The 27,142-nt window shown below is 36.1% G+C and overlaps 1 protein-coding gene across 6 annotated transcripts in view; it reads left to right on the top strand.

The window, feature by feature from the left end:
* The window catches only part of slc4a4a (solute carrier family 4 member 4a), a 64,840-nt gene that overhangs the window by 12,227 nt on the left and 25,471 nt on the right, over nt 1–27,142 (top strand). For 2 of the 6 annotated variants that reach the window (XM_046841906.1, XM_046841909.1), the window contains exons 4-9: nt 4,310–4,456; nt 17,978–18,113; nt 20,378–20,538; nt 21,539–21,718; nt 24,934–25,010; nt 26,844–27,001. In XM_046841906.1, the coding sequence (XP_046697862.1) occupies nt 4,310–4,456; nt 17,978–18,113; nt 20,378–20,538; nt 21,539–21,718; nt 24,934–25,010; nt 26,844–27,001 (859 nt within the window). Of the gene's footprint in view, nt 1–4,309; nt 4,457–17,495; nt 18,114–20,377; nt 20,539–21,538; nt 21,719–23,750; nt 23,847–24,933; nt 25,011–26,843; nt 27,002–27,142 lie in introns of those variants that run through there. The other 4 variants (XM_046841911.1, XM_046841910.1, XM_046841905.1 and 1 more) reach the window with 4 other exon arrangements.

The following is a 27,142-nucleotide window of genomic DNA, read 5'->3' as shown; positions in this document are numbered from 1 at the left end:
GAACAGAGGTTCAATGAAGTGTTTTCAATCAGGTATTGAAAACACCTGTGGATATCAGGGAGCAGCAATAAAGCCTAATAAGCACCAATTAGGCAGCTTTAAAATGACTGTGATACTCAGCTCCTTCTAGACATTTACTGGTGTGGTTACAAACATGGTGAGGTCAAGAGAACAGGTGATTACTCTTCACAGGAAGGGCAATGGCTATAAGAAGATTGCAAAGATGTTAAACATACCAAGAGACACCATAGGAAGCATCATTCGCAAATTCAAGGCAAAGGGCACTGTTGAAACGCTACCTGGTCGTGGCAGAAAGAAGATGCTGACTTCGACTGCTGTGCGCTACCTGAAGCGTAGAGTGGAGAAAAGTCCCCGTGTGACTGCTGAGGAACTGAGAAAAGATTTGTCAGATGTGGGTACTGAAGTTTCTGCTCAGACAATACGGCGCACCCTGCGTAATGAAGGCCTCCATGCCAGAACTCCCAGGCGCACCCCCTTGCTGTCCCCAAAGAATAAGAAGAGTCGACTGCAGTATGCCAAAAGTCATGTGGACAAACCACAGAAGTTTTGGGATAGTGTTCTGTGGACTGATGAAACAAAATTAGAACTGTTTGGGCCCATGGATCAACGCTATGTTTGGAGGAGGAAGAACAAGGCCTATGAAGAAAAGAACACCTTGCCTACTGTGAAGCATGGCGGAAGCTTCAGCTTCAGCGTGTGCAAGGTACCATGAATTTTCTTCAGTACCAGGAGATATTGGATGACAATGTGATGCAGTCCGTCACAAACCTGAGGCTTGGAAGACGTTGGACCTTTCAACAGGACAATGATCCCAAGCATACCTCCAAGTCCACTAGAGCATGGTTGCAGATTAAAGGCTGGAACATTTTGAAGTGGCCATCGCAGTCACCAGACTTAAATCCGATTGAGAACCTCTGGTGGGACTTAAAGAAAGCAGTTGCAGTGCGCAAGCCTAAGAATGTGACTGAACTGGAGGCTTTTGCCCATGATGAATGGGCGAAGATACCCGTAGATCGCTGCAAGACACTTGTGTCAAGCTATGCTTCACGTTTAAAAGCTGTTTTAACTGTAAAAGGATGTTGTACTAAGTACTAAGATTGAATGTCACTTGGGGGTTGAATAAAACTGATAATGATGTGAGCTCAGAAAAGACATTTGTGGTTATTTCATTATAAATGTTATGTTATATTTGTCTGACCTACACGTGCCTCTTTGATTTAATTGTAAGCAGGATGACTGAATGATCATAATCAATGTCAAACCGACCAAAACAATCAATTTCAGTGGGGGTTGAATAATTTTGAACACAACTGTATCAGTTATGGTTTCACATACTGTACTGTATTGTGTAAATCTGTAGTGAATGTGAAAACTACCTGGCAAAATTCAACAGTTCGTGTTAATTGCGTAACATATTTGCGCTACCAAGTAATACCGAGCTGATTCGGCAAATACAGGCATATTTGATTGAGGACCTAAGTACAAAAAAAGGTATTGATGCTTGTAAATGTAGAAAGATATTTGATATGCTATTGATGCAGGCACAATTTCTTTGCAGCATGTAATACATGCTTTTTCATATCAGTTAAACATTTTGAACAAAATATTACTTATAAGGATTATGTAGCTAATAATTCTGAATGCTGGTAATGTTTAACACAAATGCTCCCTTAACTAACATTATTAATACTAGAAGTTTAAAATAATCATTCAAATACACTGAACATGCATCAACCACTATATTATGCCATTCAGGATTGGGCCAAAATAAACAAATGCCCTAATCAATAGTATTTGGACAGCTGACTTTTCCAGCAACACGTATTTCTTTCCCAACTGGCTACCACAAAGTTGGAGGCACACAATTGTGCACACAATATAGATTCCATTCACTTGAACTAAGAGACCAAAACCTGTTCAAGCATGACAATGGCCCTGTATGCAAAGCTAGCTCTATGAAGATATGGATTACATGGTTAGAATGGAAGATATTCAATGGCCTTCTATAGATATCTGACCTCAACCCAATCCAAACACAAATTTCTACAACTACACTCTAAAATCTAGTTAACATCTTCCCAGTAGAGTGAATAGAAAATGAGCTCTGAATGTGGAAGAATAGCAGCAGAGCAAATGAGGACCAAATGTGGAATTGGATGTTCAAAAAGCATATACAAATATTATAGTCATGTGTCCACAAACTTTTGTCCATATTGTGTCCTACATTAAAGTTAATGTACATCAACTGTAGTGTAACTTTGTGTTGTTACATTATTAACAATGTTAATAACTGGGAAGACTTCATTCTTGTATAATTACTTTGAGTTTCATACTATTGTAAATTTTGCACTTTGATTTCAGTTCAGTGTTTCTTATGTCCGTTTTACTTTGGAACATGTTTCAATTGGAATTTTCATTTCCAAGGACCAATAAATCTTATCTTATCGAAATGTTATCTTCCGCTTTTTGTTAGAGTGAGTAATTCATAAATGAGGCTGAAGGTTCAATTAGTTCAAGTCAGTTGATCAGCAGCATTTAGTGACTTAAAGTCAGATTTACACTTGCTAATGGCTTTGGACCTTTATATGGTCATCATCTGATAAACATTGATTTCATTGAAACAAACATCAAGTTTCTTTTTTACTTGTTTCATTTGTTAACAATATGAAAGTGTAAATTAATGGTTTGTTTTTAGCAAAAAGCATTGCTTCAAATCTTTCTTTATTATATATTCATTTCTTCATCCCTAAATGATGGTACAAACTGCTCAGTAAACACTAATAAAGCTTTGACTCACAAGCTTTATTTCTCATTTTGGCCTGGTTTATTTACACTCTGGCATTAAATGATTACTGTATTACACGACAAAACACATGACAATGCACTGCAGCTACTTTATATAATATAGAAGTAAGTTTTGATTTAGATTTTGTTGATTAGTTGATTTGGAACAGAAAAACAAACAAGAAATTTGTTCTGTCACTGAAGATAAAGTCTTAGTTTAGCATAGCCTGGGGAATAATATTTGCTTATGTGCGTAATAAATGTATCCAGAGTTTGGAGGCCGATATGATAAATAATCTGTTGCGTGCGTGATGACAAGAAATCTCCTGAAGGAGTATGTTTATACAAAAAAGAATCAGTGCGTTCTGGCTTTCCTAAGGTCAAATTGTCATCTCATCATCTTGTCCTGATCCGTCAGTCTCAAGTGTGTCCTAAGTGCGTGACCTAAATGATGGACCTAAAACATGCCTCGATGAGAATACCCTAAACACTGAAAGTTCATTACCTTCTAAACCTGGTTTTCGCTCTGCAGACAAAATGTTTGCTTAGACGTTCGGACGAAGGCACTTATTTAGCGAGGAGCAGTTCATTTTTCTTTTCCAGGATGTTTCTCGAATGACGAAAGCCATTTCCTGTATACATTAGGTGAAGGAAGTAGTTGGCATTTATTTACATCCTCGCTTTGGTCAGAACACCAAATGGCTCTCTGAGCGGACCACGAGGAAACGTTTGACACCCAGCTGCTGACACCAAGGACTCATACGTCACTTCCTGTTTTAGAGTTGGTTATGTTAGTTATAATAGGCTGTTAAGACTATTTTAAAATTATACAGTGTTAGATTGTGTTTGATGCTGGGGAGCTGTGCACATCATTGGGGAGCATTTTATATTTGAAATTTTCAATATGTGGTGGGATTTTTTCAACTCAGAGCCCTTAGTATTAGAAATGTTCATTCTGGCTTTTTATCCTATTTGGATTCGAACGAAGCATTAGTTTTTCCTCCCAAAAATACTTTCTTTACAGGAGACTTTTAGATTACACGGATTATATTTCAGTCCTTGCGATCCCAATTGCATGATTTCTACCACTTGCTTACATGTATAGTTGTCAAGTTTATTTCTATAGCGCTTTTCACAACACACATTGTCTCAAAGCAGCTTTACAGTTGTGTATTTTATATCAACGATACAGCAAACAAATAAGTGTGAAAAATGTAATAGCTGAATATAAGATATGTATATATAACCTCTGTTTAAAGTTGTACTGCTTGGGCAAATAGTACATTTTGTGCATGGGTAGAGTAAATGTATGTGAAATTGTATTATACATTTTTTTTATAAAATTCTTATGTTCCCGTTTTATTTAAATTTAGCTCCAATTTTTGTCTTACTGGAAGGTGGAAGCTCAGTGGTTAAGGCATTGGACTCTGGAACAGAAGGTCACGGGCGCCTGCAAAATACCATAAATATAAATGTCTGTTGTCCTCGCTTTTATCTGTCACAGGCCACCACACCATCTACATTGGCGTGCATGTACCTAAGAGCTACAGACGACGGAGACGCCATCGTCGGCGCACCAGCCACAAGGAGAGGAAGGAAAAGGTGCTGGAGCACACAGAGGAGATGAGCAGCAGCATCCTCAAACCTGTCGGTAAGTACTGCTCACATTAGCACTTTTCAAGTACACACAACACACACACTCACACTCACACATGCACAGTCTCATACCACAATAAATCACCCATCACGTTAAATCCCGTAGTCATTTGAAAGAGAAAACATTTGTGATTCTTCTGTCACATTATTCCCCATTTTCGATACAATTCTAATATGAAAAAACTCTAATATCAACAATTAAAAAAAATAAAAAATCTTCACGGGAACTCGAAAAATCTCTCGACAAGCTTAAAACTGACACATAGTCCTTTTTATTGCAGGTACATTTGGTCACTATAACAAGATATATGCCTATATAAGTGTGCGCACACAAACACACACTCACACACACACACACACCCTATGACACAAATCATCTTCAAATTGCACAGTAAGCACTGTCAGCTCACATGAGTGCTCAGGACTCCGAGAGTTAAGTGGTCTCTCCTTTAAAACACACACACACACACACACACACACACACACACACACACACACACACACACACACACACACACACACACACAAAGCACTCAGTAGGAGCTGTCAGCTCACATCAGGACAGACTTCTCTTACACTGAAGAGATCTCCTGCTTTTAAACACACACACGCACACGCACACGCACGCACACACACGCACAGAACCAAAGGACATTGCAGACTGTTGTTCTGAGCTAATATCCAGTCTGTGTATGAATGTGTTTGGACAAACAGAAATGAAGGCTCATTCTAACTAGGCTCTAATTGCCTGATGTCACACATGGTACACGGTAATGATGACTCTGGGGGATAAGCGATCAGGATGAGAGAATAGTTGAGAGGGGAAGAGAGAAAGAGAATAAACATAATAGAAATAGAGGAAGAAAGAGTATCGTTCAAATAGCTGAAAGTTACCATCAGTCTAATAACGGACAATTAATAAAACGTATGTTCTGTTACACAATGTCATGCTTATTTATCTAAGGGACTTGCTTGAGATACAGTGCTACTCAGGGTCAGAAGTGTAAAGAGTCAAAAATCACTGCACAATATTCTCCATTACATGTTAAAAGTCTCCGATTCCAATTTGTCTTGAGTAAAAGTCATAAAGTATATGATTTGAACAGTCCTTGTCGATTTTACTCATATTGAACATAGGCTTGAATATGTGCTGTACTTCAACACCAAGACACATGTTAGTGAATAGCAAAAAACCTGTGGATTCGTGAGGCTTTATTTCTTACAGGGCGGAAAAGATTCCTCGAGTAACTTAAGTAATTCGAATACAAAAAAATCCAAAGGCCAAAGAAAATTTCCAAAGTTTGGGATCATTTCAAACTAAAACATAAAGAAAACACCATACAACTGTTTTATTTTCTCTTGTATATTTAGTATTGCGCTTTAATAAATGATCGATGGAATAATCCATAGCTGCAGCCATACAAATACTAATTGTACACCTCAACACTGCATTAACCAAGACAAGTCAAAAATAAGTCAGTCCAAATAAAAAAGACAAAGCAATGAGGCAATCTTTCAAAAAAGCTATGTTCAATTAACAAATAAAACTACAGTATCATGTCACAAAAAACATTAGTATTTAATGGACAAATTAAATGGCGATATAATAAATACATAAAATAAATGAAGGCTGCCATGCAAAATGTAATGGGTAACGGCCATTGTCAATTCAAATATAGTGGAGTAAAAAGTACATATTTTGAATCATAAATATAGTTTTCCCACAACACAGCCAACAGTAGTTCTGCATAAAAAAACACAAAAAAAAATATCCTGATTTAGCATTCAGCATTAGCATTCATTGAATGTCATTTATTTCATTTATTTAATAAAAAACAATACAATGCAAATATTTATTTTTATTAAGAAATAAATTCATATTGAAAGAAAATGCAATACAATATTTTATCCTTTAAGAAAAACACTTTTAAAAACATCATTAAATATTTAATACAATTACAAATTTAAGGTCAAACGCTTTCTCATTTTTCTTTTACTATTTATTAAATTAGAAAGATAAAAACAAAAAAACTTTGACATATAATCATTTTAATAAATGCAAAATTATAACAGATACATAGAAAAAAAATTCATATTGTTCATATTGTTAAATTGCCCAAAAAAAAAAAAAAAATCAAAACCTCCACAAATATAAATATGTTATAAATAATAGCACAATATCTGCAATAGTATAGGATAATATAAGAACATAGTTAAAAAAAAAGGTGACATTGCGCAGTCACAAAATGCATATTCGATCAAGTTATCAGCCAGATACGTGCTTGTATGTTTCTGAGTTCAGCAGAACTCAAAGGGTTTCCATGTGAGTGATTTTTGCTAAGAAACCGATATTTTTACGAGAGAAAAGATCAGCGCACACAGAGCAGGACACAATGCACTGGATTCCTTCCACTGAAGCCTCTGTGCTCTTCAGCCTCTGTGTACACAGTTAATCTTTTGTCTTTAGATGGATTGCTTCCTGATTGTTATCTCTGATGTTGATGCTTGTTTGTGGATTATCCATCATTCCCTATTAAAAGCCACGACAAAAGAAGTAGTAAATCTACCGAAAATGGAAATAGTTTATGCTGATGCTGCCTTAAAAAGAACTGTAGGGTATAGGAGAGTTGAAAAGATGTTTGTGTTTCAAGCTCATGCCAGACCCCAGGAGAAATGTAACTACAGGTTTTTTTGTTTATTTTTATAATTAGTTAGTTAGTTCGTTAGTTAGGAATTTAGGTGTGATGTTTTATCCTGTATGTATTGTTATCACATAGCTACATTGCTAGTTCACTACTGTTAGGCTAACCTGCATTTGTCACAAGCAGATATTTCAACTTTTTCCTTTCTTCAACTTTACATCTATGATTTTGAAATGTGTATAAGCTCTGCATACACATTAAATGAACCAAAGACAAGCTTCCATTTGGGTGGTCCTGAGTCTAATGTTCTTAGGTCATGGGGGAAAACCTCTTACCTTCATTCCTTTTCTTACCTTTACATAAAAGGCTTCTATTGTAACCGAGTCCGGGTAGAGGATTAAAATGTATCCTATAACATTAGCAGGTATCATTGAAAGCTGCTCATTGTGTGGTTACAAAAAAGCTCTGGATTCGAATAGATGTGAATAAGATTCATGTGGAATTTTTTTTCTACTTATTTTAGCTTTATCACAGAATAGCATTGTTGGTTCTTAAATAGTTCATGAGCATGCCAAAATCACATTGACATGGCCATTTTAAAATAAACCATGTCTGCTCTAGGAATGAAGCTCAGGGGAAACATTCTACCCAGAAGGCACCATCATCTATGCCTGCCACGTTCATTACATATGCTCCCAATCAGACTTATAAGTAAATAGTCCTTATCAGGATTATCTAATGGAATAATGATGATTTATATTTCTCAAATATTTATATTTTATAAAATATATTTCTATTTTGATATACAGTTCCTGTCAAAAGTTTGAAAACACTGTCTTTTAGCGTTTTTGAGAAACATGCATGTTCCCTTGTGTATATGCAACAATCTAAAGGCAAAAACACGCAAGGATTGGATAGTGAATGCCGGGAACGTTCTGTGTGCAGAATGATGAGTCTAAATTTGACATTTTAACAGAAGAACTTACGTAAGAGAACAGGAGAGAAGATGTTAGCAGACTGCCTCACAATTACAGTTAAACATGGAAGTGGAAGCTTAATGGTTTAGGGTTGTTTTGGAGCAGGGAAGGTTGTAGGCTTTTTTTGGGGTGAAAGAAATACCAAACCAACATGGCTATTATTCTATACTTCAACACCATGCAATTCCAACAAGAAGACAGTGACCCAAAGCAAATTCTGTAAAGATTATTTGGAGAGCAATCAGTTGGCTGGAGCGTTATTCATCATGTAATAGCCTGCACAGGTGCCGCACCTAAATCCTATTGAACTGCTCTGAGATGAGCTGTATCTTGAGGTTCCAAATAGTAATGGCATGGCAAGATGTTTGGAGAAATGAACTGTCCAGATGCCATACATGGGTAAAGATGTTATTCATGCTAAGTGACAAACTTTCAGTGCTTTAACCTATATTTTCTCTCACTGTTTATTTTTCATTGAAAATAAAGTTCAACATCTGTACATTTCTTTATTAGTTTGGACAAAATAAATGTTTATATTGTTAAGTTGCATAGTTTGTTGCATATAATCTAAAGGAACATGCATGTGTCTCTTAAAAACTATAAAAGACTATGTGTTTACATTTACATTTCAGTTTGCTTTTGAATAGAACCAAACAGCTTGACTTCATAGTTTTTGCTATAATTCATTGTTCATTGATATTCCTGATTAGAACCACAGGACTATTTGGACAGACCTAATCTAACCTAATTGATTAGACATCAAAACCAGGAGATTTACTGTGTGAGGATATAATTCTTAGCTAGTGAGATTTTAGCCATTTCTAGGTAGATGGACTGATTTTTGTCTCCTTGGTTAACAAAACAGTATATATTTTGCCCACACCATTTTTTAAAATCTTGGCTTTGACATAGCCAAAGCAATTTGATTCTTCTTGGTGAGGAACCACAGTCTTCTTCTTCATCTTTCAGCTGCTTCCATTAGGAAAATCCCACAGTGATTTTTTCCAAAAAAGTTAATGGTTCTATGTAGTAATGACTAAATGGCATTTCATGCATTTGAAATGTTGAGTTGGATTTAATGTTACAGAACGGACACAAGATGAGACATTTCCTGTACAACTTACATTATAACAGCTTCAAGCAGCTGTTCACTCTTTTCTCTTTTTTCCAAGTTACGAAGGAAAAAGAAAATAATAATAAAAAACAGCTTGTGTTACAGAGGATTATGAATTAGCTCATGTTTCATCTCCGTTCTAAAAACTTTCAAAGCTTTATTGTGAAAAAAGGTGTTCTTATGCTGTATTGTAAAAAAGTACAAACATAACATGGATATGCTTTAAATAGGGCAACTTACACAATACCAAACAAAATAACAACAAACTAGTAAAAATAGATGATCTAAGTTGTGATATTGTATTTATAGTGCTGGTGCACAGTGTAGTTTGAGGCTGTTATTTCATTGCATTTAAGCATAATTATGGCTCTGTGCTTGTAACATTAATCTAAATTAACCATTAACAAGCATCCCTCAATAATCACAGGATGAAGTCCGACACCGACGAGGCTCTGGTTTATATGTGAATAAAGATTAACCAGGCAGTGTGATGTACAACTGTGTATTATCACAGAATGTTTTGAAAGATATTTAGACAATTTAACATTATAACACTGGGCAATAAACCTCTGCTTTACTGCAACATTGCTCAAGACTCTCATGAACTAAATCCAGCTACAGAATGGAGTGACAGCCGAGATCCCTGTGAGAGCTGATAACAACATTAGGGAAACCCGAAAAAAAGAAGAAAAAAAACAAACAAAACAGAATGACAAAAGTGGTGTGGTTTTCATTTGCTTTAGTCATTTTGTTGCTTTTCCGCTTTGATCCATTGAACAGAAAATGTAATAGTTATTACCATAATAGCTGCTGGATCACGTTGCCTCGTATGTTCCCAAGTTGTTTTTGTTCCACAAGGTTTGTCATGTTTAAAGTGTGTCACTGGCATTCAGCCCCGTGTTAATCCTCTTTAATGCAGTCCCTCCAGTCTAACCACAGGTTGTAATTAGTTAATCTCACCTTCTTTCCTGCTCCAAAGTGTCTCGCTAGATATGACTGAATGATTCATTAGCTCATACCCTAGCTATATTTGGAAGTACAGTATTTACTCTTTATTGAAAATGGTTCAGAACAATAAGATTAACCAGGTCCGGAGTGTCATTTAGTCACAGCCTCTACTAAACCATATGCTTTTGGAACCCAACCTTTTACTAGGGTGGTGTCTGATAGCTAATAGTTTGTGCCTATTAGTAATATTAAACCTACTTTAATATTCTTTTATTTAAAAGAGAATTTAGATAAAAGATCAACATTTCTAGAGCTGTTGATTGTACTTGCTGCACAGGCTGCACACAAAACATTTTTGTATTTATTAACAAATGGCACTCTTAGTCGAAGCTGTGTATAGTTCAGAGGTGGCAAAAGTACACTCAATCGTCACTTAAGTTGGAATACTGACTATAATTTAGTTTTTTTCAAGATAAAGTAAAGAGGTTTGGGTTCTGACATGTACTTCAATAAGAAATAGCCATTACTACTACCTGTTTTAGTGTCACGCTGGAAACTGAACCTCACATTATATTAATATAAGAGCTATTAATCGAAGAAAATATTTAATCATGATTAATCGCACGTTTGTCATGAGTTAACTCACGGTTAATTTACTTAATCGCACGTTCTGTTCTAAATGTACCTTAAAGTAATCCTTTTCTAGTTTTTAATACTCTAATCAACATGAACAAATATTTAGGCAAGTATTCAGGTTGTTTTTTTTTATGTGTCTGTGAAGAGACGGCAGCGAGCACCCTCTGTTTTTTTTCTGTCCGATCTAAAAAGACAGAGTAATTTAAGTTTGTTTCGGTGTTATGAGGAAAGAAATGCCACAAAATGCACCGGCGTGTTTTTGACCCCAGAGGGTTAATTGTGTGCATAATGGCGGATTTTGGTGCCGATTTGTGATTTGCCGCATCAGTAAAAAACAAATGTTTACTGACAAAAATCTTTTTCGGTGGAGTTTATTTATTCTTTTATATCTGCGTCAAAAAAAAAAAGACTTTTAAAAGGTTTTAATTTCGCCTTTTTATTTTTATATTTTTAATGGAATTGGTTAAAAAATGGTTAAAGAAATGTGCGCTACATAAATCGAGCGTTAATAAAATGAATGGCGTTAAAATTACTTTACGTTAACACGTTCATTTTGACACCCCTAGTTAATAAATTAATACAAAACGAATATCACATTTTGTTACCTAATGAATATGAACATTCACCATATAGAACACAAGCAGAGAAAATACAATGATGATCAGGTGATCAGGATTGTCTCTGTTCTCAGTCACTGACTCCCTCTGTGTCATTTACGGTAGCCCCAGACGTCTTGTATCCTTCTGTCTTGCTTATTGTTATCTTTGTAAACTAGTCTACGTCTGTGATGTGTGTTCGCCAGGAAATGATACACCAGCGGTAGATTATAAAGCCACACAATAACAGGAGATAGGCTGAAAATGGTGCGCAGTGAGAAGAAAAAATATTGACATTTCACCAAATATATTAAAACTCAAGTCTGGTTTGAAAATGTAAAAGTAGAAATTACAGATATTTGTGTAAAAATGTAATAAATGGAAGTATTTCATTACTTCCGACCTCTGGTATAGTTACATTTGTATTTAGGGAACAATTCATATTATGGGACATCTAAAGATTTTCCATCAGTTAATGCAGACAGTTTAAACGATGTCATTTCACTTGTTATAATCGAATGAATACTTTTATTTTGTCTAAATGTATAGGTTTGAGTTGGCTCCCTTTTTTTTCCCAAAAATAATCTTGACAGAATAGTAATATAAAATGACACAAACATAAAAGAAAAAAATCTTCTTGATGGTACTATCACTGGCCTAGAATGAGGTGTTTTTTTAAGAAAGACTCCAAAGCACTTCTGAATAAAGGGTGGATGCTAAATGTCAGGCTTATCCACAGTGATGAGTCAGTGTGAGTGCAGGTTTTCATTCCAATCAAACCTCACCTTATTGCACTTGTTTAATCAGTTAGTCTTGCTAACAATTGACTATAAGGTGCGGCCTTTGCTTGTTTGAAACGAAAAACTGCACCCACACTTTCCTTTCCTGGATAAAATACTGCAAACGATCCCCTGCCATGAAAGTAATATTCAAATCAAATCAACTTTTATAGCACTTTTAATAATGGATATAGTAACCAAGCAACTTTACAGAAATAATTAGATAAAAATATATACATTTTAAAATTATATAACTTTACCAAAATATCAAATAATAAACACATAACAATGTCGCAACAATGTAATACACATTTAAAATCCAAACATTAGTGTTTATTGGGAAATCTTTTCCATAAATACCAAATTTATCTTTATGAAAATACTGTTATATAACAAGCAACACAAACAATTATGTATAACAATGTGCACTGATATGAGGTGGGTTTTAATGATTTACCCAGTTATTTGATTACAATTTGATTCATCATTCTTTAACATTATTGTTTATTATCTTGCTAGTTTAAAGGTATGGTATATGATACAGGAATGCTGAGTGTGGTTATGTGGAGTGCCTTTGGTGTATTATTTTCATCACCTCGGCTCCATGCAATGTTTGTTTTACCGCTGAAGATGAATTTAGGTTCTTGTCCTATAGTGAAAGGCTGTTCAAAATGAAGTGGCCAAAATCACTATTAATAAGAGGAATATATTTGGATACGCCAAAAAAGTCTTGGGGGGTAAATATATGAATGACCTATCAACATATTTTGGTCCATTAGTAGAGTAAGGCCCCACATTATCACCATAGCATATGGTGAGTTTTATTGCACTAGTTTATGCAGACTTTGAGAATCTACCATTGTTAGTAAGCAATAAGCAGTAGCCGGGTGGGCATGAGCTGAAAGAACAAACACCAGTCTCAATGCAGTACCATTGTGCTGCAAACAAAAGACAAGAGCCACTGATCGTAGGCATGTGACACCTCAAATGCATTTTCTGTTCTTTCCCTGTTCCATCTTACTCGATGACAGATCTAAGAGTAAAAATAACAGGGTTGTTGGTGGAAAATTATCTGGATATATTATATAATAGTCTGATTTTAAAGGCATTATATATTAATTATACTGTAGAGTCTGGTGGAATAAAAGTGCTGAAATATCTCTCTCTCTCTTTCTCTCTCTCTCTCTCTCTCTCTCTCTCTCTCTCTCTCTCTCTCTCTCTCTCTCTCTCTCTATATATATATATATATATATATACATACAGTATCTCATAAAAGTGAGTACACACCACACATTTCAGCAACCATTTTATTATGTTCTCAAGGGATCAGACTACAGAAATAAAACTTGGATATATTTTAGAGTGGTCAGTGTGCTGATTGTATAGCAGTACAGTTTTACTGTCCTTTAAAAATAACTCAACATACAGCCATTAGTGTCTAAATATCTGGCAACAAAAGTGAACATGTCCAAAGTGACAATATTTTGTGTGAGCACCACTTGTTATCTCGCACTACCTTATTCCTCCCGGGCATGGAATTCACCAGTGCTGCACAGGTTGTTGCTGGGATCCTCTTCCACTCCTCCATAATGAGATCACAGAGCTGCTGGATATTAGATACATGATGCTTCTCCACCTTCCGCTTGTGATTATGCCCCACAGGTGCTCAATAGGGGTCCGGTCTGGAGACATTCTTGGCCACTCTATCACCTTCACCTTCGGCTTTCTCAGCAAGGCAGAGGTCATCTAAGCAGTGTGTTTGGGGTTGTTTTCATGTTGGAAAACTAGAGTTCGGTCCAGTTTCTGAAGGGAGGGAATCATGTTCTGCTTCAGAATGTCACAGAACTTGTTGGAATCTATGTTTTTCTCAAGAACTGCAGCTCTCCAGTACCAGCAGCACTCATGCAGCCCCAGACCATGATGCGACCACCACCATGCTTGACCAGCTTATCCTCACCAGGGCGTCACCACACATGCTGGGCACCATCTGAACCAATCAAGTTTATTTTAGTCTCATCAGACCACAGGGAATGGTTCAAGTAATTCATGCTGCTTGACTGGTTGTCTTCAGCAATCTGTTTATAGGCTTTCTTGTAAGCCAGCTTCAAAAGAGGCTTTCTTCTGGAATGATGGCCATGCAAACCGACTTGTTGCAGTGTGTGGCATATGGTCTGAACACTGACAAGCAGTCAATTTCATTTCTATAGTATTGTCCCTTGACTTACAACAGTGTAACAATGTTTTAGTCAGGTATTAGTAATAATTTTTTTTTATAACAATTTTTTGTCACAGTTCTACAATCTGTGCCCATGTGCCATTACTGTTTTCTTTTTTTCTTTCCTTTTTTGTTATTTCTACTTTGTCACAAGAAAAACTGTGAATGCGGACCACAGAATTGAATCCGGAACTGAATTGTAAAGTCGTCTTTGTGTCATGATATGTAGCTAATCGGATGCTTCCAGGCAGAGTGTGTTGCCAGGACAAGATACAATGCCAGTGTCCTTGTCCTATTTACTTCCAGCAGGAGATGTACAGTGTTTTAACAGACAACTGGAACAGGGCTTTCAACAGGGAGATTATTTGAAAACACCTAGACTTCCTGTTATCTTTTATTTGCAGCGCCTGCCTGTTTATTTATGTCAGGTTTGTCTATGGTTAGTCCACATCAGGATTATAATTGTTTCTCTCAATGGTGAATTAGGCACATAATTACATAAAAAGACTAATAATCAACAGATTAAAATGTTCTAGTACTAATCAAAGAGAAAAAGGTTGAATCACTGATATGGCTTTGATATCAATTCCATTGTAATAGTAAGAAGTGTGAATAGTTTTTTAAAGACCTTTCAGTTTTTAGTTCCTAAGTAACACAACAAGCTGCATTTCTGGGTTATATTACATGTGGGGGAAAAAAGAGAATTTAGCGAAGGCATGAGTGTGTATTGCTAAAATACTTTAAGTAGTAATAGGAAACAACTGGTTTATGGGTGTTTCACAACATTATATGTAACTTTAGACAAATGAAAAAGACATGAGTACATAGAATCCATAATTGTTATATGAAGTGTGGATTGAAGATAGGGGCCAGTACACCATGTTCATACTAACACATTATCACTCACATCAAAACCTATAATCTGGCTTTCACCACTTTTGTCATAATTCTAATCTAATAGTGATGACGTGCTGCATTTATCAGCCCTGCAGTAACGTTTGGGAACTCAGATATAAGCATGTTACATTTCCTGAATAATCCATTCTTAGTATTAAATCGGTGCACATTATACAAAGGTTTCACTTTGAATCATGTAAAAATTAAGATCTGACATGTCCATGTAAATATCAGTGGATATTTCCTGCCATTTTTACCTGCTGTTGCAGTACCTGAAGAATGCAGCCACATTTACTGTATAGGTGATATTGTATGGAAGGTTTAGTGAGATCAAGACTGTCCAACTGGAGTGGCAGCTCCACTAAGCCCTACTTTGGGCTGTGGGCATTCTCTCCCTCCCCTTGTTTTTCCCATGAGCCCTTGGTTTCACGGACAAAGTCCTCTTTGTGCAGGCCTGTGGCTCTTGGCGACAAAGCCTGCAGCATTGAAATGCATTTGAACGATGCGATTTTCATTCCCATCTCTTGCTTAGTCTCCCATATTGAACTACTCACTCGTCTCTGTTTTGCTCCCTCCCTTCAACCCATCTCTATTGGAGGCTTGCTTAGCAACTTCTGTCCAAAGGCTCAGTCCATGGCATCCATAGTGATATAGTCTGTATGCAGCTCAGGGAAACAGTGTTTGGGGACTTGGTAGTGGAACAACTAAGTGACCTAAATGAGTCTTGTTGTAACAGACTCTGGCTTCTGCTCGGTTGTTGTGCTCAGGAAATCAATGAGTCTCAATGTGAGATGCTTCGAAAAATGCTTATATTGATTTCTGGAAAAGGATAAAACGTTCTTTTGAGCGCTTTTAGCCCAGCTTCAGCTTTCGCATTGCAGTCAGTCTATGAAGTAAAGATTGTATTACATTACAAACCCATAAATGATCAAAAGCTGAATAACTCATGTTTTAATTTGTCCTGTGATTCATTTGTCCAAAAACGATTTCTTAAAAGTAGTCTGATAAGGACCAGCAAACTAATGTGGATGGTTTTAGCATTAGCATGCAACTATATGACCAAGATTCTCTTGTATCTAATTGTATCTGTATGCTTGTATCACATGACTGAACATGTCACATCAGCACCAGGGGATGCAGATAAAGTGGAGAGATAAGGGGTGTGACAAAATTTGTCGAGTGGGAAGCAAATGATTTGACACACATTACTGCAGTTCATGCAGTACATCATAGTGTTCACATTGAAGTGTTCATAGATGAGCTGAACAAAAATCCTTGAATAAAAAAAAAAAATAGACATAGATTTAATTTCATTTCATTAACGGGATTTGACCGAAAAAGATCAGGTATTTTATCAGGTGATCTTACACTTTTGATCTTGTCATTTGATCCCACTTGATCTTGATCTTTTTTTTATATGTACCACAGTTTACTACCATGTGCCTGGGAATCACATAGGGGATAAAACAGAGATAGAAATGCTAGTGTCTTTGTTTGTTGAATGAGCGTCCTACCTAATTCGCTCACGCTTGCATGAAAGTAAAAACCTCCTGTTTGCAAAACTTTTTGGTCACATCCCTTGTGGGATCTTCCAGTTTCAGTAAGATGCCCTGTGAACCTTCTGGCAAGCATTATAAAAACACTAACAAAGAAACACCATAATGCATGTCCTATTTACATGTTCAATTCTATTTGAAAAGAACACTTTATCTGTTCAGCCTGGATAATGTATTCATTCTGGGTCACATCCCTAGTTCAAGTGTACCACAAAAAAACTTTCTTAATCCTATTGTATGAAGTGTTTGAAGTCTTAAATATGGCTCATATTAGAGTTAACAAAAACATTTGGAAATATGACTGAATGCATTAAAATTTGGGTAATTTGATGCCATTTTTAACATGAAGCTTACTTTTTGTCAGTGTTGGCTTATCTGGCTGTGAAAAATAACCTAATTGTTGTCTTTATAATTATTCCCATTTCTTCCTCTTGCTCTTGCTTTCACTTTTTTTTTCTTTGTCACTGTATTGAATGTTGTGATACATTTTTAGTGGGCACTGATGCCTGATTAATATTCAAATTAGAAGACAAAAGTGAATGAAAGCAAAGCCTTTCTGTACAGACTGAACCTTTCTGGAAACATTTCCTAATTGTTGATGAGGAGCTGAGGGGAGGGTGCCAGAACTTTGGGCCAATGCGAAAGGGGGTACTGATGGAGCAGCAGAGGGGTGGGCTATTGCAGTCAGGAGACGAGGGACCCCGATTTTGAACTACCCAGGTGTCAGTGCACTACAGAGGACTGAAGACAGCAAACAAGACAGAAGACTCTAATGAAGGTCCAGGTGCACTTTGCTTAGGGATTGGAGGATTGATAGTTGAACCTCCATCCCTCTTTAACCGATCTTCAGATCAGCCCAAGCTGTCACTTGTAGGAAAAAACTTTTTTCCAGGGTTTTGAGAGATGGAGACTACTGAGAATGAGCCGGAGAACACATCGGACAATAATAACGTGGAGAAAAGCGAGGTAGAGGAGGAAAAGAAAATGCTTGATCAGAATGGTAGTGCAGAGCAGAATGTGTCTGAAGTGAAGATTCCTCTTCCACCTGAGAAGGAGGTGGTTAAAGTCCAGCCCGATGGTTTAGTGGCTAAAGGTGAGCCACGGGGCCATGGACATCCTTATCAACCTCTGATCAAAAGTATTTTCTCCCTCACAGTTTCTCCAGCAGCCGAACGAATTCGCTTCATGCTGGGTGAGGACGATGATGGGCCAGCACCTCCGCAGCTTTTCACCGAGCTGGATGAACTCCTCTCTGAGGATGGCCAGGAGATGGAATGGAAGGAAACAGCCAGGTAGGAGTCTCTAAACAGCATAAAAGATTGGAACGATAGAAATGAAGGGAAGTAATACAATTCTTAACAACACTGTGTTAAAGAATGAAACATTTCTCATAAATCATAGACTTTTTTTTTTATCACTGTAACTTTTGTGAAGATATTGAGGTTTTAAATGGATATTTTTTATTAGTAATGTCAGCGTTTGCCATATAAGCATTAAGAATTTGGTTAGAGAAAAAAAAAACAAGGGTATCATTTACTCATGGATTACTCATGAAACAACACAGATTAAATATTCCCCTTGAAGCTTTTTTAAACTTTCTATTCCGGGAGTTTTGTGTAGAAATATTTGTGAAATTTCAAGGTTTTAAACAGATATAATTATATATTAGCAATAGCAGATTTTAGCAGAAAACTACCGGTAATTACCCATTACAAAATGATGGATGGACAGTGTACAGCGTCACATTTAAAGCTTTAAACTCATGAATAAAACTTTTTTTGTCTGTGGCATGTTGCCAGTACCAGTTTGGTGCCAATATGCTAAGTTGTACCACTCAGGCTGACCAACACATTTTGGCTTTGTTGTTTTTAAGAACAGTTTTTTTTTTTTATGCTAGTTGACTACATCTTAAATGCATTAATCATTATACTTGCACAAAAGGAGCAGCAGTTCCCACATATTTCTTCTTGACATAGTATATAGTCCTATACACAGGTCTTTGGTCTCAGATGAAAGAGAAGTCTCATAGCACACACATCAATTATGGAGTCATGTTGTCCTCTTAGATGTGCCTCGCATGTTCCAGTGGGTATTTCTTTTTTGAGTACTCACGGTGCTTTGCAACTCAACAGCTCCTGTAGGATACAAAGTCCTGGATCACTACGAGATTATTTCCCTTAAATTGTTTTCCAAAAAAATGCAATTTTTTTCTTAGCTAATCCTTATCTTTCAAAAAGCTGGGACGGATGAATGTTAGAGCTACAATTCTTGATGATGTTGACATTTGAAGATTTTTGGTTTGCATATTTATTCTAATGATAACATGTATTCATAGTAGTAAATTGTGTAATTAAAGAGGCCACCCAATATTATGGAAGCAAATAAAAATATAATATCATTATACAGAGTTTGGTATTAAACATACCTGTAAACCTGCTCATTTCTGCAATTAAAACAGCCTGCCTATTATGTGGCAGGAGCACAAAGCATACAATTATTCATATACAGATGAAGAGCTGTAGTTAATATTCACATCAGAATGGAGGATGGGCTGGTTTGAGTATTTTGAAAAACTGCTGATCTCTTGTGATTTTTACCTTCTAAAGTTGATAAAGTTGATACATAGTGGTCTGAAAACGCACAAAAAACATTACTGAGCAGTAATTTGATTATTAAAAAAAACAGGTCGGAGTAGAAGCAGGATTGGCTTGAATTTAATAGAAAGACTTAAGTAACTTATATAACCACTCTTTACAAATGTGGTGAACAGAAAAGCATCTCAGTCTTGCCACAAAAGAGAATCTGAGATTCTAATTCTCCTGGTCTTTAATTGTGCATTTTCAGTAAACATGTTTAATTAATACATGATATGTTTGGGAAAATAATTTTTTTAACTGCCACACATGAGCGGGAGACAATAGATAAAAATATTTAAAAAAATGTTTTGTGTGTGTAGTAAGCAGTGTTTACGATTGCATATAAGCAAGATACTGTTTATACTGTGAGATTCAAGCCATTCTTGCAAAACACATAATAAGCTACAAGGCTTGATCTTACTTGAAGACGCTAATTCTGTTTTGTATCTTTGGTTGCCAGGTTGATATTTAACAAATATTTACCTGAATGTTGGATATCCACAATGACATGTGTTGAGCCACAACAGCTTTAATGTCATTGCCCAAAATGAGCTAAAGTGAGAATTTGTATTTGTATATGCTTATTGATTTTATATGTATATATATATATATATATATATATATATATATATATATATATATATATATATATATATATATATATATATATATATATAAGCTTTTCATGGCAAGAGTAATTTAGATTCAAGGGTTGTTCTTTTAAATACATGACTAATTATACACTAGCAAAAGTACAAATGCTTGCTTTTCAACTCAGCTTCAGCTGTCAGACATCAGATCTGCACAAGATGTAGAGTTATTGAGGAGGTAGGAGTTGGAAAGTGGGGGATATATTTCAGTGTTTGATTTCCATGTGTGAATGCATCTTTTATTATTTCTCTGTTCTTGAATATTTTCAGGTGGATCAAGTTTGAGGAAAAGGTTGAAAAGGGTGGCGAGCGCTGGAGCAAACCTCATGTGGCGACGCTCTCCTTGCACAGTCTGTTTGAGCTCAGGACGTGTATAGAGAAAGGCACCATCATGCTGGATCTGGAAGCTTCCACTCTGCCTCAGGTTGTGGGTGGGTAAAGCATTTTTATCCAATTCATTTATCAGGAATCAGAAGGTCTATGGGACATATATATTGGCTTCGAAATGAGTCAATTGTGAAGTATAACCATATAAGATGGCATTCTGGTTCTTTTTTCTCTCGTCCAGTTCCCATCTAACCAGTTAGGCACACCAGCTACCAACCATGGAGTGAGAACACTATGATGTGCTTCTTCACTTTTTCTAAAAAGTTTTAAGTGAGGTCCAATGGCACTCCACAGACCAATGCCTCATATTGGGCTTTGGCAAGAGATCTATTTTGGATAGAAGCCAAATTTTGAGTAGAAGCCCTGTATTAGGATGAAACCCCTAGGTGGTATGGGGCCCCATGTCAAGCAGAATTCTCTGGCTTTGCAAAGCCTTATTTTGGCAGAAGCCCCTTGTTGGGCCGAATCTCTTGGTTGGAAAAGGCCCCTGCTGGCCTAAATCTTCTGTTTGGGGATTGTGCAAAGCTCATGTAGGACAGAACCCTTTGCTTAAAAAGAAGTACCATCTTTGCAGAATCCCCTGCCTGACAAAGTTTGTAAATCTGTTTATGAAATCATGAATCTTTTAATTATTTTTTATTAATTTCAGTAGTGGCTTTATGTAGATAACAGACTCAGTCCTTTAATTAATTTGTGTTTAAACATTTTAGTTTATTGACCCTATTAGCCATAACGCACATTTTAACGCATTTATTTTAATTTTTAACTTTGTAAAAATGCAACATTTTTATGTAATGTAAAAAGACAATATGCTGTATATATTTCACACTATAAATTCACACTACGCACAATACTTACTTCTTAGTTCCTTGTAAAAGCTGCCTAGATCCAGTCTAAAGCATGCCTGTGGTCCATTTCATTTGTGCAAGACACAATTTTTTTAGGATTTTTAAAAGTGTAACACTGTTCAGATTACCTATTTATAAACTCTGAATATGAATTGAATAAGGCAAGCTGTATCAACTTTCTCGGTTTCCTTTGTAGAGATGATTACAGACAATCAGATCGATTCTGGCCTTCTGAAGCCAGACCTGAAGGATAAAGTCACCTATACCCTGCTAAGGAAACATCGTCACCAAACCAAGAAATCCAACCTGCGCTCCCTGGCCGACATTGGCAAGACGGTCTCCAGTGCAAGTAGGATGTTTTCCAACATGGATAATGGTAATACAGGTGCCAGTTTGGTGCAGAACCTTTTTTTTTTTTTTTTTTTTAAACTACATTTTTTTGTTTCTCTTTCTTCCTTTTTTATAAGCTGATTTTCCTTCAAAAACAATTATAAAACAATTTGATAAACAAGAAAAAACAAATTTTTCCTATGTGAAGCACAAGCTTTATTATCCTTAATATACTAATCACCATAAATTAAACAATCATTTATGTTTTCAATGAATCATGCTAATGTAATTTAATACGAGCAAAATACATTTTGGCAGAATTGATTTGACTACTCAGTTAAATGATGTCTTTAGTACATTATAGAAACAAATCACACTGTCCTATTTTAATATTGTTTAAAGGAATACTCTACTCTTGAAATCTCTATCCGCTGCCTGTTCTGTATAAATAAAAATGGAAAAAAGGAAACGTATTTACTTGAAATTAGGAAATAGAATGATTAAATATTGTTCCACTGTTGAAACCTTGGCTAAGAACAATTTTACAAGTTTACAAATTATAAATTATGTATTTTTACTCAAAGAATTTTACTGTAAGTTTATGACAGCTGTATTACTTAATAGAATTGAGCTGTCCCTAGTTATCCATTAAAGGTGGCTTTTTTATTTTAATGAAAAAATCCCCAGTGGAACTATCGTTCAATATACACTAAACACTATACATGCGGCTGATGGATATTAGACTAAATAAGTCTGGAGTATACCTTTAATGAAATTCTCTCTGTGTGTGCATCAATGTTTTACATGCTGCGAGCAGTAAGACGGTTTATAATGTTGTTGAGAATGTAGCTTGTTACGTATGGGTTAATCTCAATCATTTATTACCTTTAGATTAGTAATATTAATCACAAGGCAATGGCCTGGTCAAAGTTCTTGTACCTATAAAGCATTTTTCTTAGTGCTGTATAAAACTTTATGATTTAAAATAGCAGTACATATGAGTACTTATGAGGTGCATATGGTATATATTGCTGTCTGTCTTAAAAGGGTCTCATACAGATTAGTATATACAGATAAAAGGAAATTAATAGTTTAGGACCACTTTTCAATTTAAAGCTGACCTTTTAATACTTTTAGCTTATGATGGTGTTATGGATTTTGTTGGATTAACCTGACCCTAGCTACTGTAAATTTAATGGTAAAAATTTTTTATGAAAAAATCATATGCACTAGAACTCAGCTCAGCTTAGTGGCTATGGGAGGTTTTGGAATAAAATGTAAGTAACCAGCTAGATGCCACATCTTCAAAACACCAACCCAGGGTGTATATATATATAAATACAGTACAGACCAAAAGTTTGGACACACCTGCTCATTCAAAGAGTTTTCTTTATTTTCATGACTATGAAAATTGTAGATTCTCACTGAAGGCATCAAAACAATGAATTAACACATGTGGAATTATATACATAACAAAAAAGTGAACTGAAAATATGTCATATTGTATGTTCTTCAAAGTAGGCATCAAGAGAATGCCAAGAGTGTGCAAAGCAGTAATCTAAGCAAAAGGTGGCTACTTTGAAGAACCTACAATATGACATATTTTCAGTTGTTTCACGCTTTTTTGTTATGTATATAATTCCATATATAATTCCACATGTGTTAATTCATAGTTTTGATGCCTTCAGTGTGACTCTACAATTTTTATAGTCATGAAAATAAAGAAAACTCTCTGAATGAGAAGGTGTGTCCAAACATTTGGTCTGTACTGTATATATATATATTAGGAAGAGTTCATTGCTGTAATACAGTTCTAAAGATGTTGGCTTGTGGTGGCATCGCCTTCCTAAGACACTTCTAATTTGCTTATATATTGTAACATTGCTCTCAAACACTTTTCTCAGTACTGAAAGCTTATATAATGACTAGCCCAATAAACAAGCTCCTTTCTCAACATCTGACAAAATGCATCTCAACTTTAGTCAACTTTTCCCCCCAAACTTGACTCTTAACACCCCTGCTTTGGCTTTTTCACAATGCCATTCTTCACTTTCTCCCTGTTCCCTGCTGCTAAAAAGCTCGTAGTTCATTTGAGAGCCCGGTGCCTTGTCTAACAGTTTATGCCTCTGAGGAAGATCTGAGAGCCCCGGGAAGTCCGAACACCGGGTGGCCTCGTAAGTGTAGTGACTGCTCTAGAATTCCCCATTAAACTACATGTCATTTACCTTTGCATGGTTTGGTTTATTACACTGTGGTGTGATCTGAGTGTTTAATAACTCATCTATTTGTCTACTAAATGTCCTGATTTGTGTTTGTGCAATTTGCATCCAGCCACTCAACCCCATTGTTGGCGGTACAGTTTCCTGCCAAGTTGTCATAAAATGAGGCTTTGTTGTCAGTGGACATCATGATTATCTTCTCCAATAATCAGTTGTATAACAGTAGGTCATATTGCAGTTTGTTCTTTGATCTTTAGACCAGTCATTCAATAACAGAATTATTCCATCGCGCCATCCTATTATGTACATAGATGTCAATCAGCGATTATCAGCAATACTGCATTGGCAAAGTAAAGTACAAAGAGCTGACTTTGTACTGAATAAATGCGTACTGAATAAATTTCTTTTTTTTTATTATCCAGGGTCTAAGGCCAGGGTTTGTTTTGTCTGCATCAAACTGACACCCATGCCATTGTTGTGTTACTTATTTATATATTTATTTATTATTAGTCACTGTAAAATGTATAATTATTCTCACAGTGGTATCAGAACTACTGTATTTTTCCCCTGATTTTTTTGTTCCCTCAGCATAGCAGACTAGTCTTGGGTTCATATAGCTTAATGGTCCGTCTCACGAGTAAGTATTCCCAATCTTCAAAACACTGAATTAAGTCCAAGAAGTGAAAAGTGAGAAGTGTCACGTATTGAGTCAAGGGTGTGGAACAGTGTGTCATTTCTCACTAAGTAAAGTAACGCATGTACTTGCACACCTGTATTCACCTTTAAAGAAGGCACTTTGGCCCTTTGGAGTTGCATGGTTCAGCTTGTGAGGTATTCATGGTTCCTCATAGCATGCCTTTGCTCTCAAGCTTGTGATTTTGCTTTCTGGTTTTCTCTTTAGCTATTCATGCAGAATGGAAATGGTCCATTCTGTTCTGTTTGTTCTGAACTCGCCGTCTCGTTGATTTGCTCCCAGTTCATATTGATTGTGTGAGCTGAGATGACTGAGCTAACCATATCTGGGCTGAACATTTTTTCTCAGGTAGTCCTGCCACTGCACATCGAAATCTGAAGTCAAGCAGCATGAATGATATATCTGATAAACCAGAAAAGGATCAGGTATTTGCTTTTTTAAATAATCTCCTGTCCACATATTCCTATGTTGCAATTAATAATTAAAACGAATGCCACATTAGCAGAGTTATGACGAACGAACTCGTTGGTAAATAGCAAATCCAAAATACACCGTATAGGGCTGCAAAATCCTCAGATCATGTGTTTTAATAGATTCCAGGAAACATTTTGTAAAAAATGGTACATTACATTTCAATCCATTAGTGTAGCAGACAATGTGTAGGCGATATTTAGTGCCAAATTTCGCACAGGATGCCAGTATTGTCAATCAGTCCATAAAAATCGTATTGTGAAAATGTTTTGTGCATATACTGGACACAGACTGGTTATTTCCACAACAAAGCAACACAAGTAACAGTTAATATCCATTGTAATCTGCTTATTACCTTCTGTGCACTCATAGTTGTATAGTAATTATTGCTCTTTGATCATTCTTTGATCCATTTACATTGAAAAATAATATGTTAGCTATTATAATATGTATGCAGTTCTAGCACCAATAATCATGTTTCCTATTTTCAAAATGGTATTTGTCCATGTTTTAGGTACTCAAAACATTGACATTTTTCCTTCTGTTGTTTAAACGGCACTGTAAGCTCTGTTAGTGTGATGGTGATATTCTGAATGTGATTTTTAAAGCACACTGATATCACCATTTATGTGTATGAAAAGTATTTTCTTGCAGATGTGGATATGGCCTTTGTGAGATGTGCATGGATAGTTTTTCATACATGGATACTTTATGTTTAATATAATTATGTGTAGAGGAATTTAATCTTACTGTCAGTCTGGTTAGTGCTGTTTATAAATACACTATTTGCACTCCCATTCAGAGCTGTTAAGCTTTTTATCTTGACAAAGTATCTGTAATTTAATGCTCTTCAGTTTCTGTAATGTCATTGGTTACAACCCCCTTTAAATGTTGAACGTGATCTATGGTCCAGTATGCGCTTTGTTTCAGTAAAGTGAACAGTAAATCTCACTGTCTTGTATAAGATGTCGCTTTACCGTTGCGACGCTTCTGCTGCCCCATGGTACAAAAAGCAGATTAGTGACTTTCTTAGATAGACAGAAAAGTTGTTTTGTGCTTTGCATAATGTTTTTTTTTATTGAACTGTCTAGGGTCAGTGAATGACGAAGCAGACATTTAATTTCAATCTAGATTTATGGTTTTATACGTATTAATACAGTCATTAATACTCCATGGAAAATGAATGACTGTTATTAATATGGAGTGGTAATAAGAGACCAATGTATGACAGTTATGTAACCGAAGAGAAAGTGTTAAAGAAAGGTTTTTTTTTTTTAATCACGCTGTTTTATGCAAAATTAACAGCTCACAGAAATGTCGAGAGCAGTGATGACCTTGGAGCTAGAAATGAGAGATAAGCTGTCTGAAAGCACATTGTGTTACAGGAGTGGACAGGGTTAGAGCTGTGGGGTGATAATTATCTTTAGTCCGTCAATTTTAAGCTCTGGCACTACTTCAGTGGCAAAAGGAATGAGCTTTGAAGTTGTCCTCCAGTACGGCAGCAGTAGTGGGAGCAAGACATTATAAGAATGGCATCATTTCCTTTAATTGTTGACGTTACCAATGGTTTTTGCGGGAAAAAGAAATGGTATGCAGCACTAGGGATAGGCACTTGCTAAACAGCAGCCTTATTTGGACAAATGGAGACTTGTTGCCATTCCCTGGAATACATCTGCCAGAATGAATGTCTTGCTTTGGCATATAAAACAATAGAGTGCACACTTACGCAGTCTTCTTTTTTTGTATTTGTCAGCTCCATTAAATTGCTACAATATATGTCCTTTCAGCTGAAGAACAAGTTTATGAAGAAATTGCCCAGGGATGCCGAAGCCTCAAATGTGCTAGTGGGTGAAGTGGACTTCCTAGATGCACCATTTGTGGCCTTTGTGAGGTTACAGCAGGCTGTCATGCTGGGAGCACTAACAGAAGTGCCAGTTCCAACCAGGTATGACCTAACCCATACTTTATAATTCTGAGGTCACTAAACATTTTGCTATCTAAAAACCCTTGGCTGCTCATGAAGACAAAACTTAAATAAGCTCAAGTGTCAGGCCATGAACAATCTGATTAGCTGCATAACAATTAG

The sequence above is a fragment of the Silurus meridionalis genome, chromosome 27 (assembly GCF_014805685.1).
Source record: "Silurus meridionalis isolate SWU-2019-XX chromosome 27, ASM1480568v1, whole genome shotgun sequence".
Lineage (NCBI taxonomy): Eukaryota > Metazoa > Chordata > Actinopteri > Siluriformes > Siluridae > Silurus > Silurus meridionalis.
Note: the sequence above shows the minus strand (reverse complement) of the source record. Positions and strands in the feature narration are given on the sequence as shown.